General features: G+C 38.9%; 1 protein-coding gene across 2 annotated transcripts; it reads right to left on the minus strand.

Moving 5' to 3' along the window:
• Window positions 1–1,211: 1,211 nt before the first annotated feature.
• Window positions 1,212–12,337, minus strand: LOC147309540 (plexin-C1-like). Of its 2 annotated transcripts, XM_086269679.1 has the most exons (16): window positions 10,385–12,337; window positions 9,979–10,101; window positions 8,618–8,752; window positions 8,443–8,543; window positions 8,258–8,363; window positions 8,016–8,178; window positions 7,766–7,868; window positions 7,502–7,577; window positions 7,073–7,114; window positions 6,827–6,960; window positions 6,133–6,312; window positions 5,370–5,478; window positions 3,038–3,217; window positions 2,787–2,954; window positions 2,078–2,168; window positions 1,212–1,466 (listed from the first exon to the last, which is right to left on the minus strand). In XM_086269679.1, exons 1-16 carry the CDS (start codon window positions 11,387–11,389, stop codon window positions 1,381–1,383), a joined length of 2,802 nt encoding a protein of 933 aa, XP_086125805.1. In that variant the 5' UTR covers window positions 11,390–12,337; the 3' UTR covers window positions 1,212–1,380. The 2 variants fall into 2 exon arrangements, with proteins under 2 accessions (XP_086125805.1, XP_086125804.1); XM_086269678.1 differs by lacking the exons at window positions 1,212–1,466; window positions 2,078–2,168 and having other exon boundaries at window positions 2,565–2,954.
• Between the last annotated feature and the right edge of the window lie 278 nt (window positions 12,338–12,615).

Consider the following 12,615-nt stretch of genomic DNA (forward strand, 5'->3'; position numbering starts at 1 on the left):
CCTCTGTCATCATTTTAGGTGGGGGAACTTGCACAATCGGTGGCTGACTAAATACTTTTTTGCCCCACTGTACATCCCAACCTCTTTTAAGAACTCCAAAGAAACCAAATGTAACACGCACCAATCAATTCCATCTGATCTCACTTTCACCCATTTCCATCAACAAGCTGTAATGCTGTACCTTAAGAGTTGTTTTTTTCCCAACTCACCCCAACTGGTAAATGGCCTGTATTTGTGTAGCGCTTTACTTAGCGGACCCTAAAGCGCTTTACACTGCATTCAGTCATCCACCCATTCCCACACACATTCACACACTGGTGATGGCAAGCTACATTGTAGCCACAGCTGTCCTGACAGGGCGCGCTGACCACCACCACTAGGCAACGGGTGAAGTGTCGTGCCCAAGGACACAACAACCGAGACTATCGGAGCCGGGGCTGGAACCGGCAACCTTCAGATTACAAAACGAACTGACAACTCATGAGCCCCGATCGCCCTGTGGATTATGGTTTATTTTTTATGCTTCATTTAGTTAGTCCCGAGTTTATTCCATGTTACTTTCTTGCACATTTGGGTTCCCCTTGTGTCTTTGTCCTGTGTGTCCCTCTCTGTGTGTTTGGTGTATATGTGTGTGTCCTTGTGTCAAAATACTCCATGTTTCAGACTCTGAATTTAGTGTAAATAACATGAAAGCATCCATCCATCCTGCCTTGTATCAGTGGTTTGGGATGGTGGAGACAGTGTAATGGTGTTGGGAATATTTCTTTGGCAAACTTTAAACCTGGGCATTGTTTAAAAACCTTTAAACACAGTATTCATGCTGACCATGTCCAACCCTTCATGTCCACTGCAGTAACCTTGCAATGATATCATGGAGCAAAATCTGAGAGAAATGTTTCCAGCATCTTGTTGAATCTGTATCATGAAGAATTAAAGCAGTTCTGAGGCCAAAAGGGAGCCTAATCCAGTACTCCATCTATCTCCAAATAGACAGATAGCATGTAGAAAGGCTTTATATGCCTTTAGAGCCAAAAAGTACATATGTGACTTTCACTTAAGAGAAAGAGAAGTAACATACTATCTATTACAATAACTCTTATTGTTCTAAACATGCAAAAGGTTTAGCATACAATGTAAAAGTCTAAGACATTTTTGTCTGAAATATACAATTCCAACAATTGGTTCAGTCAGAGAACTATCACAAAAGCAGATATCAGAAAAATCTTTAATAGGATAGTGCTTGAACAAAATAATTCAACATTTCAAGAAAAGCCTTAATTAGTTTGATGTTTATATGACTCATGAAAAATATATGAAAGTACAAAAAATATATAACAACTGGAAAAATCAACTTTTAGTACAGCAACTCCGTGAAGACTGTCAGTCAGCCAGCAGAGACAGGAAAGAAACTTTAAACGTTATTTCTGTGGCACGTCTCTTCCTCCACAGATACATAAACACCAGCACTGAAAGACAAACGGTAACTGATTTAAATCAAGCAGAAAACTAGAGAGTTGTGGAGTAGAAAAGGTTTTCATCAGTCTGTGGCTCTATAGTGTAGGTGTAGGGGTTTACACACTTGCCTAATAAACAAAAGGTCCTTGGTTTCATTCTGAGAGTAGACACAAATGGGGCTTCAAATGGCATAAAACCAAATAAAATTTGTCTCACTAACCACTTTGGAGACTTGTGACATGTGAACTTAGCTTTAAAAACATCTATATAGCATGTTAGACAGCCCAGTTTGAAAGGACTGATAGCTTGTGCCAAGGAGGTTAATTATCATTTGTATAGCTCTTTTGTTTAGGACTTTTAACAAGCAGTTAAGGACAACTAACCATGTATCAGACACACTTAACTGACTATGACAAAATAAACCATTGAAAGGCCATTGTTCCTTTGGAGCCTGATTCCCTAAAAGGAATCTATAGCTAACAGCTAAACGAACTATAACGCTAGCATTAGTGTCGGCTCTGAAAAGTATTTCTGGTACAATGCAATGCGAACAGCGACACTGAAACTAAGAAAAAAAAATCCTAGTCATAAAATAAAAAGCTGATGTATCAAAATCACTTACCAGCAATAACACAGGGTATCAACAGCAAAAGCAGCAATAGAAGGTGTGATGAAGGCTTACTGAGGCTTACGGTCCTGCTACCATACTTTATCTAGAAAACATTAAGGAAAGTCTCAATAGAGCAGCAGGTCAGAGATTTTCAAAATATTATTCATACAGTAAAAATCATAATGTCAAACAGGCTGTAAATAATGTTGTACAAGGATAGTTGACGTTATGTTAAAAGCAAAGAGCAGTTACATCATGCATCCATTCTGATTGATTGTGCTCCGCGTGAAGCTCAGTGAATAAGAATATTTATAGCACTATTTGTCTTTGAACCTAATCACTTGATATTATATCTGAAAGATATCATTTCAGTGCCTAAACCATTAGCAGAGTACTGCACCGTGGAGCTCTTATCACAATGATCCAGTCTTTAAGTGATGACGTATGAACCCTGCTTCCGGGTCCAAACCTCTCCATGTTAATTAAGGCTGTTGTGTTTTTAAAGTGTTTTAATGCTTTGTATCTTGTTCTGCTTAATCTGAACAATGAAAGAATTTAGACAGTTTTTAACTCTCAGTGATGCCGCAGTGTTTGTTTGACTTTGGGACCTGAAGTGGAGTTTGGACCCAGAAATGGCTATTGATGTCAGTCTTAAAGACCGGATAGGTATGTTTGTCTGTCCATAAACAGTGCCTCGTGTTAGTATGAAAGAAAGATTTACCAACAACAGCTGAAATTCAACGTCGGGTGGGTTTTTAACCTCACAAGTGAAAGAGTGAGTCTCATCACTGGTTTTGTTTGTTTCCATGGCGCAGCGGTATTCCTTACTGTCTTGAACGCCCCACACTGATAACTCTGCTGTTGTCATTTCCAGTTTATCGACCTTTTTCTAAAACAACAACACAAGCAAAGACTGATGTTCTACGAGCTGATGTCACATGTTTGTGAATGTGCGATTTAAACATGCATTACCCGTATAGTGATGTGAACACTGTTTCCTGTCCTTGTGGCTGTGAAGCTGATAAACTCAGGGTCTGGATAGTAGGACATGTTTGTGGAGCAGGCCAAGGTTTGATTAACTACTTTCAAAAACACAGTGCTGCTAGAAATCCCAGGACTGTTTTCAGCTGAAGGTGAGTCATAGGTGAGACTCTGCAATGAATTACATTTTTATATAAATCATAGACTCTTTATATAGCTAGCATGGTATGGTCATGATGGTGACATGATAAACCTAATGTCAATCACAGAATCAGAAGCGCCTCAACATCTATATTTCTAATGATTCAGCTTCTCTCCATAACTTGTTTTGTGCCAAATAATCTTACCGGTTACCCTCAATCTTCAACAAGGTGTTTATTTTAACCTTGCCTTTTTATTTTAATTTGACTCCCAATAAAATGTAAGTGATTTTTCTGATTACTGCATTTTTGTAATATCGTTGTTTTCTGAAACAATTCAACTTGATACACTACAGGAAAACTACAATATGTTTATTGTTTTGTTTTTTTCATTTGATTTTTAGACAGTACATGCTACACTGTTCCAAAAAATAGTAATGTCAAATTATTTTACTGTGTATTTTACAGTTGTGTACTGTTTTTCTAGAATATCATTACATTTACATAAGTAGACTGTGATCTGACACGTCAAATGTAAAATAACATAACATCACTGTAAATGTAATAAAACACAATTTACTTGTTTGTTAAATATATTTTGTTGTACATATGCATATCTAGATCGTAAAAATACATCCAGAAATGTCTCCCATCATGCCTTGGGACATGTGCTGCTGTTTAGATGTTCTTGTTTTATTGTTTATGGTTACGTTACTTTAAACTGTTATCTTGAATGTTGTGTTTACGCCGTGGTGCAGTGTTACTGACAGTTGTTGTTTTGTAGAGAGAGTGCTGTACCATGAGTGACTTCTGTTGTGCTGTTGTTGAACCTTGAGGCACATTGTTGCATCGGCACATGTTTTAATAAGGAGCTCCCCTACCAGCTTGGGGTTAAATAACAAGCTCAATCTCTCTCTGTGAGCTTCTTTGTTAAGATTTCTCTGCATGCCACAGTGTAAAACATTGCACGGACACGCGTTGCTAATTATATATTTTGAAAAAGAAATGTAGAGGTAGGAATTGCAATTAATATAAATAACATGATGCTAAGCATCGGCCAATGAATGTGAACTAACAAGGTCGCGGGTAACGCTGCGACCGTAGGAAAAAAACCCTAATATGAAGGTATTCTACTGTGCATTTTACAGTAATGTTCTGTTCTTCTAGAATATCATTAAAGTTACGTAAATAGACTTTGACTTCTCATTTTGAATGTAAATTAACGTTAAATCACTGTAATGTAATACAACATAATTTTCTTGATTGTTAAATTTATCTGTCTGTACATATGCATATTTAGATTGTTAAAATACATTCACAAATGTATCATGATTTCACAAATATCTGTCCGTTATTTGAAAGATTGAACTGTTGAATTCAAATGTAATGCTATGGAAAAGTATATAACGTGATCCCTACAAGCTTGTGTTACATCACATAAGTATTATTATCTTTGCTGTTTAGGGCGTTTGTAGCTCAAGAGTTGGCAGCTCGCCTTGTGATCAGAAGATTGCCGGTTCGCGCCCCGGCTCAGACACTCTCAGCCGTTGTGCCCGTGGTCAAGACTCTTCACCTCCCGCCTATTAGTGATGGCCAAAGGGGCCAATGGTGCGATATGGCACCCTCGCCTCTGTCCCAGGGCATGCAATCCATTATTATTTAAACCAACTGTTAACTGTATATTTCTGTACATTTACGTATTATGATTCATATTTCCACATTCATTGACCTTGTTTATAGGTAATTTCATTGTTTGATCGCGTAAAAATGTTCCTAATTTAATGTCTAAAAGCACTTGGAAAAGGCAGAATCCCATGTCAAATTAGCGCAAGATTATTTTCATTACTGAAAATAACCGTATTTTTATGGGAAAGTTATTTTATGTTATTTTACGGTCGTATTTTGGCGCCCCAGCTGCCGGAATATTACCGTTTTTTTAAGATGTTTTTTTTAACAGTGTAACACAGCATAGAGTGTGGGGTTCAGAGCTGTTTTGGTGGCACAAAAAGAGGATGGTACTTTTATTGTTGTGTTATGGGTTAAGGGTAAGCTTCAAGCTGCAAGTCTGTGCATATGTACAGATGACATACTGTAAGAAGATTACTCAAGAGCTTTGGCATGCAGTGAGAGGGTGTATGTCATGTATAATAACTGTACTGGACACTGTGTGTGTACAGACCCACCTGGTAGCTGCTGTTTTTGGGAAGTGCAACTTCCTGCATGGCATGGCTGTGTACAATGCCTTCAACAAACTTCAGGTGGGACCCCCTGACTGTGATCTTCCTGTTCCCACTGCAGGACACAGAGAGCATAATTTTAGTCACAGCAGAGAACCTTTCAAAAGAATTTTGATTACAGTGACTCTAATTTGACAGCAAAACAATAGTTGACCACTGCTACTTAAGACACTGGTTACTCTTATATGTATTTGAGTATATATAAGAACAACCTGAGGATAATGAGGATAATCAGATATGATGCTGCAGACCAAAGTGTCTGATGGACTGAAACAAAGCATTAATGGATCACAGTAGTATTATTGGAGAGTTTAAGTACCAAACCAACGTGGTGGATCATTTCTTAATGGAAGAAGAAAATGCAAGATAAAAAAAGAAGACTTCCTATGCAATACCAGTATGTGCGACCTCTGTAGAACGAGAAGGTTTAGTGTTTGTGAAAAAAGCTGAGAAAAAAGAGCAGATTTTAGATCCATTTTCTTTAGCACAGTGGTATATTTGTGATAAACAAGCAAGTTCTAGTTTCAGAAGACAATATGTTACAGGCAGTGCACTGCTTGTGTCACTTTAGGTGTGCTGCAGCTTCTGTGAAAGTTTCAGTTCCTCTGCCTCAGAGTTTGGTACTAATAACTAAAGTGAACTTGGGTATTTTTTCAGGTGACCTGTTCCCCAAAAACACGTTGGGTGGTTTCAGTTAAATTAAGTGTACCTTATCCAGCTGCTGCTTGGAGTAGCGTTTGTACAGGATGGTGATGACAAGTATGTGATGTTAGCTTCGCCGTGGCAACTACCATCTGGGAGGAGAACACATACATTGACCACACCTTTGATATCTGTGCTGGGAATGTGGAACGTCACACTGACACCAGAGTTGTCCCAAACAGGAGACCTGACCAGAACACACACACAGAGCGAGAAAAGTCATCACTAAGATCATCATATTATGCAGAAAATCTGAACACAGACAAAAACTGATCAGTAAAATCTTCCACAGTATAATTAAGGATTTGTTTGTATGAAGAAATGTGTTTTCCAAACTTAACGCATCTACTGTGATTATAAAATATCCTGAGGAATCCTTTTAACACAGCAACTGACAGCGATGGACTTCTTCAAAGCAAAAGCACAGGAAGCACGGCGGAGTTTCATTTTTCCACTCTGATACCAAACAGTCTCTCTGAGCACCGACACTGAGAGGCAAATAGTGCATCACTCGTACCTGTACTTTCTGCAGCCTCTTCCAAAGCTAAAAGCTGTAAAGCTAAAGTTTTTTTTTTCAATTGTCAAAATTAAATTGTAGAATATTCAGTTTTAAATATGTCTCCCTGTTTGGAATTGTTTCTACACTTTAATAAATTCTTTCTAGTCCAGGAATCATCTTAGTTATCTGTAAAGTGACTCACTCTTTTGGAGCACAGTCAGTGTGCGTCTGGATCCTCACTCCTGACACGTCACCAAGGTTATGACCTAATAACACAGCATGGTTTGTGCCATACAACGACACCACATTGGGAGTGATGGAGAAGATCTCTGGGATCTGAAGGTGAAACAAAAAAATAATCAGATTAAAATAATTTCCTTCTTCTGCCATTAAAACCTCTACTGGATCAGTATCAGAAGAACAATAAAAAAAAGAGCATTACACTCACAGAAAAGTTCTTCCCAGACTCCAACGTTTGGCAAACACTTTCCTGTAGCAGAGAATGAATTTATCCTTGAATCACAACACTGTGCAGATGCTATTAGAGCTGATCTCAGACATGTTGTAGCTAACATTAGCTTTGTTCAAAACGTTTAAATGGTAGGAAACAACTAACCTGAGTATTTCCATTTAGAAACTGAAGTGAATCCTTTTACAATGAGGGAAATCTAAACTCTATTCATCAACTAGTCTAGCCTCATGACCTACTGCAAATGACACTGAAGAAAATCTGAATTTTTAAGCAGAGTTTATGTCTCACTTTCTACACATTTACGCAATATTGTTGGATTGGAAATGTTCCATACAACAAATGCACAACACGAAATGTGAAAAACTGCTACAGAAATCCATAAAAATACGATAGTTTCATTATTACATCAGTCTCTCCTTGGTTAGCCCAGGAACAGCTGTTTCTGCTCCAACCACAACCAGCCTTGATACACTGCTGACACCTGAACAGAAAACAATCATATAGGATCAGAGGACTTTGAATGTGCCTCATAGAACTACTCATAAGATTCACTTATTTTATTTCATCATATTTATTTTGTATGACTAGGACATGGTTATTTTATAAGTCATGGGAATGATTATTTCAGTCTATGATTATTTGTTATCTTTATAATCTGACTGGACTTACAAGATAGAAGTTGGAGGTCCATGGATGTCAGAGCAGTTGGTTAATTTCATTTGTTCTGACAGGAGTATTTTTCCAAGCCTAAACTTTACTGTGACATGCAGGCCTGTAAAATAAATATATATATATATTAAATGATGAATTTCAAATGAGTTGGACCAATATATAATAATAAACAACAAAAGATTCAACTCAATTTGTCAAATGTTTCAAATCAATACATTCCTGGGATTATTTATCAAAAGTGACAAACCATCAGGAGGAAGTGTGTGATCAGACAGGTAGCAGGTGCACTGGGGGAACCGTGGAGGGTTATTCCCAATACAAAGGTGGCCAGAAATTGCAGAGAACTGGCAGGTGAAGTCAGACGATACTTTCTGGCCCAAAGTCAGGTGTGTGTGGATTTTCAGTGAGATCTAAAATCGGAAGGACATAACTGAACAATAAATGAAAACCAGAAATTATCACAGTCCTGAGTGTGTTTGTAAGCTGTACCTGTCCGTTTGTGTCCTTTTCAACTTTGTGGGAAATCATTTTGTGTTGGGACTCATCAGGAATGGACAGCCAGTCTGAATCTGTGCAGTCATCTTCAAATGTGCAGCTGGGAGAAGAAGAAGAAGAAATGATCACCAAGTTCAAAATTGTTTGAAGACGTCAGCTGCAGATATTGTTTCTCTCACCTGCTTTTAGAGCCACACCAACCACAGTATGGATCCTGTGCAGACCAACACTCCTGCACATTTGTGTACGTGCTGCACTTTGACACAGGAACTCGCTTCACCTAGAACAACAAACACTTTAAAATGCAGCACAGGTACATGTGACGTTAAGATAATCAGTAAATAATATAAGTACCTGGTTTGTAAATGGCACATACACATGTTTATGACCCACTGGATCCAGATGCAATTTGAAAAACACTTTGTGGTCATCACTGGTCCTGTAGAGCACCGTGGGACAGGCAGCGTGATACTTCCTGTCCACAGACAGCTGACAACAAGAAGGTGATTATTTCTGAGACACTGTACTATTGTTTCTGTACTCAATGTTTTTTCTTCATTTATTTAAAATAAAATGCTTTGTTTATTGGTTTGTTTTTCTCAAATCAGAAGTATCAGAAGAGTGATTAATCTGTTTATACCTTGTTTCATGGGACAGTAAGCAGAATTTAAATCATCTGCAAATTGGATATACAGTATTGAGCAATATTTAATCAAAAAAATCATGCAGAGACAATGTATCAAATGTTAAATGTTACAACTTGCATTCAGAAAAACCATACAGCTTCTACATCCCCATCATCATCAAGTTAATCTTTGTTTCATCTTTCCAAAGAATATTTTCCAGGTCAAAGCCAACTGTTTGAGGTCTCGTGTCCTTCCTGTCAATAAGTGCAAAATTATTTTTTGTATTTACATTCTTGAAGGCATCTCTTGATTTTAGAGTTTGATAAAGAGAGGTTCAAGACAGGTTAGTTCAAGACTAACCAATGAAACAATGCAGAGATTATCCACTGTAATGACCTTCTTCACTTGCACTTACATCTCTTTGGAGACCAAATGCTGAGTTCCAGTAAACAGGTTATAATATATTCCACTAAATAGCTAAATAAAGAACAAAGAATTCCCCACTCACTATTCTCATACTGTTTCCCTGCCTCTGAGAGTACACCTTTAATGGTTCAGGACTGGCTTCTATCTCTCTGGTATACGTTATTCAAGTGGCTGGCCAAAGCTGTGAGTCTTTGCGTGGAACACTCAGGTATGGACAGCTTGCTGCACTTATTAGCCATCTTGTTCTTCAACTCATCTTTTTGCATCTCCAGTAGTTGGCTAACTTCCCTCTGTGCTGACTTAGCCTCTATATTTGTGTTCTGCCTCATCAGTCTCTAGTTTTTATAGCAGTTGCTTCTTCCAGATGTTGGAACACTGAGCAACAAGTTGCTTTGTCATTAGTATAGATGTCGTGTGCCAAAGAATCCTCAAGTCCCACATCCTCTTCATGTAACCTCTTCTGCTGTGATTACTTGCTTAGTAGCATTCCAACTGCTCGCTATTCTCAGCAGTTATCGACATTTGCCTTTGTATTCCAGTTGCAAACACACTCATCAGTGTGTCCTGGTTCCTCAACACCTGATGCAGGCCTTGTTTATCAGAATGACTTTTGAGACCGTATGGTATTCAATTTCATATATAAAAAATTCCTTAATTCCTTACCTTAATGAGCAGCCCATCTTCTGTCCAAATATAGAAAACCATCCAGGCATTCTGCCTCACTGCCAGCACTGAGGTCATGTAGCTTTGCCTGAAGAGGACTGCCTTTGGTTTCAGGATCTTTGGCTGACGCAAACAAAACATGAGAAACCAGAAGACATGAACACTACTACTACTGAAAGCCTTATTGAAGCATCTTGCTGCGTTATTATCAAACTGACCCAAGTTTATTGATGTTATCTTTTGATAGAAGAATGTATGTGTGTGAGAGTGAAAGAATGAATTTTGGCTTGTACGGCCCCTCATATTAATGTTTTACTTGCATCACTGACCAGAGAAGATACTGGAGCAGCAGGTGAGAACAATATCAACAGTACAACCATTAAATCAGAGTTTAAAAAGCTCTCACCGTCACTTCTGATGGCACAGAGGTGTAGAAGTCTGGATCTCTGTCAGTGTTCCTGCTATAATCAGGGCTGATGTCAAACACCATTAGCTGGGTGTCGGTATCTCCTCCATCCACACTGAAAACGCCGCTCCAAAGCACCGGCTGCTCCCCCGGGATGACCGAGGAGGCCACAAGTCTGCTGCTTTGACTGTCAGAGACACTGAGAGTCGCGCCCCGCAGAGACTTGAGCGTATCAGTTTTGCTCTTTTCGCCTTCGAGCCAAATGAGACGGACTCTGTTTGTTTGAGCTGAGAGCGCGTTGGAGAACAAATAGATGGTTGAATTGATCTGAAACCCGTCAACAAACTCCACATCACCTTTACTTTTGATCCCAGGTGTGCCTGAAGCTCCATCAGTTAGAGAAAATATACCTCCACCCTGTTTGTCATCTGCATCCTGAAGATTGACAGTCTGCCGATTAATACCACACTTGTTGTTTTCGGGCTTTTCTGTGTTTTGTTGGATCGCGGTCAGAATGTAAGTGTCAGCCTGAGTTTTCTTCTTCACATCCACCAGAAAGCTGACTGACCTGCTGCTGCGCTTCAGAGGACCCACCTGGATGTGTTCTCTGTGCAGAAGCTTGGAGATGTTCTTCAGGTCCAGAATCTCGCAGTGGCCGCAGTCATCGTCAGTCACACCGCAGCTGATCAGCGAGTCATTCTTTGTGAAAGGCAACAACACGTTGATGCTGAAAGTTGCGTTCCACTCAGCTGTGTCAGAAACCCGGTAAAACTGCACATCATCCTGCTGGTTTCCGGTCTTTAAGATTCCTCTCTGGGTCAGACTGTTGATCAAAGTCAAGTCGTGGCTCAGCTGGTACAGCCTCTCCTCTGTGGCGATGTAAAGCATGTTGGGGGTCACGACAAATTGGCGGATGTCTCCATCAAAGGTGAAGCCTTCATCCTCCTTCTGGCACAGACCCAGTTCTCCAGAGAGAACAGAAAGCAGAGCGAGCAGCAGGATCATCTTATAATAACGATAATTCTACCCAGGACATGCTCACACAGCGATGCTCTGCGTGGCACTCTGCTCTCTGACACTGTGTCTCTATACTTGTGCGTAAAGCTCAGAGCGCACAGCTGAAAAGAGAACTGCTGGAAGGAGGAGGGCTGGAGCGTGCCAAGCGAAAGTGAAAATATTTGAACATTTTCACTCAGCAGCTTTCGTCTCATTTCCACCCCGTACCTCTGTACAGGCCAAAGGAACCCAGATGTGTCCCATAGTCAGTTACTTTCTGCAGCAAGTTTGCTCACTACGGTTTACTTCTTACTGTTCCAAACATATTTAGTTTTAGTTTCAGTCTTAGTTTTGGTAATTTTTTAGTTATTATTGTATGGAGGTCTTATGTTAGAGGCAACAATCAGCAAAATCAGTACAGTATTACAATAAAAGCACACACTGTTGAAATAGTTGTGTAGAAATCTCAAAAAATATGTGCATCAAAGCCTCATAAAGCAAGTTCAGATTCAAATGTACCAAACTAACAAACACTAAGTGCATATTTTCACATGTTCATTTTAGTTTGTTAGTTTTCTAGCATCGTAAGATTGTTTCAGTTAGTTTTCAGTTTGGTCTAGTTTTGTTTTAGTTAACTAAAATGTTTTTGTTTTTTTTAATCACAATTTAGTTTTTAGTTTAGCTTTAGTTAACTATAACAACCTTGCAAGTTATACGATGATATCCATCTCAACAAGAATCAGAATCCAGAGTGGCTGGAAGCATTTCAGTTATAATCATTTCTCAACTGAATTCCCAGTCCATGTCATGTAGTATGGGTACTATTCAATCAAAAATCATGAAGCAATTCACTAATCGATAACATGTTTGTTACAATCTGTTTAATGCTGTACTTATTAACATCTGTCTGTCAGTTAATGTCAAATAAAAACAAACAGCGAAACTGAGTTTGATGTATTTTACTTTCCCCTTTAACAAATAAGGAAATTGAACTGTGGACATAATAAGAGGCGATTTGGTGTTAGTGTAAAGCCAGATTTGACCTAAATCAATGGAAATATATGAACTGAGAAATAATTCAGACACAAAAGCCATTCAGTCCTGAGTTTAGGAATGTAATGGAAACTCTCAGCTAAGGACACACTTAGAGGAGCTGAGACGTTAGCACAGGCAGAATTCTGATATGCGTTGTGTCTGGATCTAATGTGATGATCTTTCCATTGAACAAATGATGT

Source organism: Aulonocara sp. 'chitande type north' Nkhata Bay, linkage group LG17 (assembly GCF_057382095.1).
Source record: "Aulonocara sp. 'chitande type north' Nkhata Bay isolate Kocher_YH1m ecotype deep benthic linkage group LG17, A_spYH_male_GT1.1, whole genome shotgun sequence".
Lineage (NCBI taxonomy): Eukaryota > Metazoa > Chordata > Actinopteri > Cichliformes > Cichlidae > Aulonocara > Aulonocara sp. 'chitande type north' Nkhata Bay.

Excerpts from the sequence above, each read along its gene's own strand:
- LOC147309540 (XM_086269678.1), bottom strand. The coding sequence starts at position 11,389 with ATGATCCTGCTGCTCGCTCTGCTTTCTGTTCTCTCTGGAGAACTGGGT. Across the intron at positions 10,102-10,384 it reads CTGTGCCATCAGAAGTGACG|CCAAAGATCCTGAAACCAAA; the intron begins GTGAGAGCTTTT and ends TGTTTGCGTCAG. Across the intron at positions 8,179-8,257 it reads AAAAGGACACAAACGGACAG|ATCTCACTGAAAATCCACAC; the intron begins GTACAGCTTACA and ends TTCCGATTTTAG.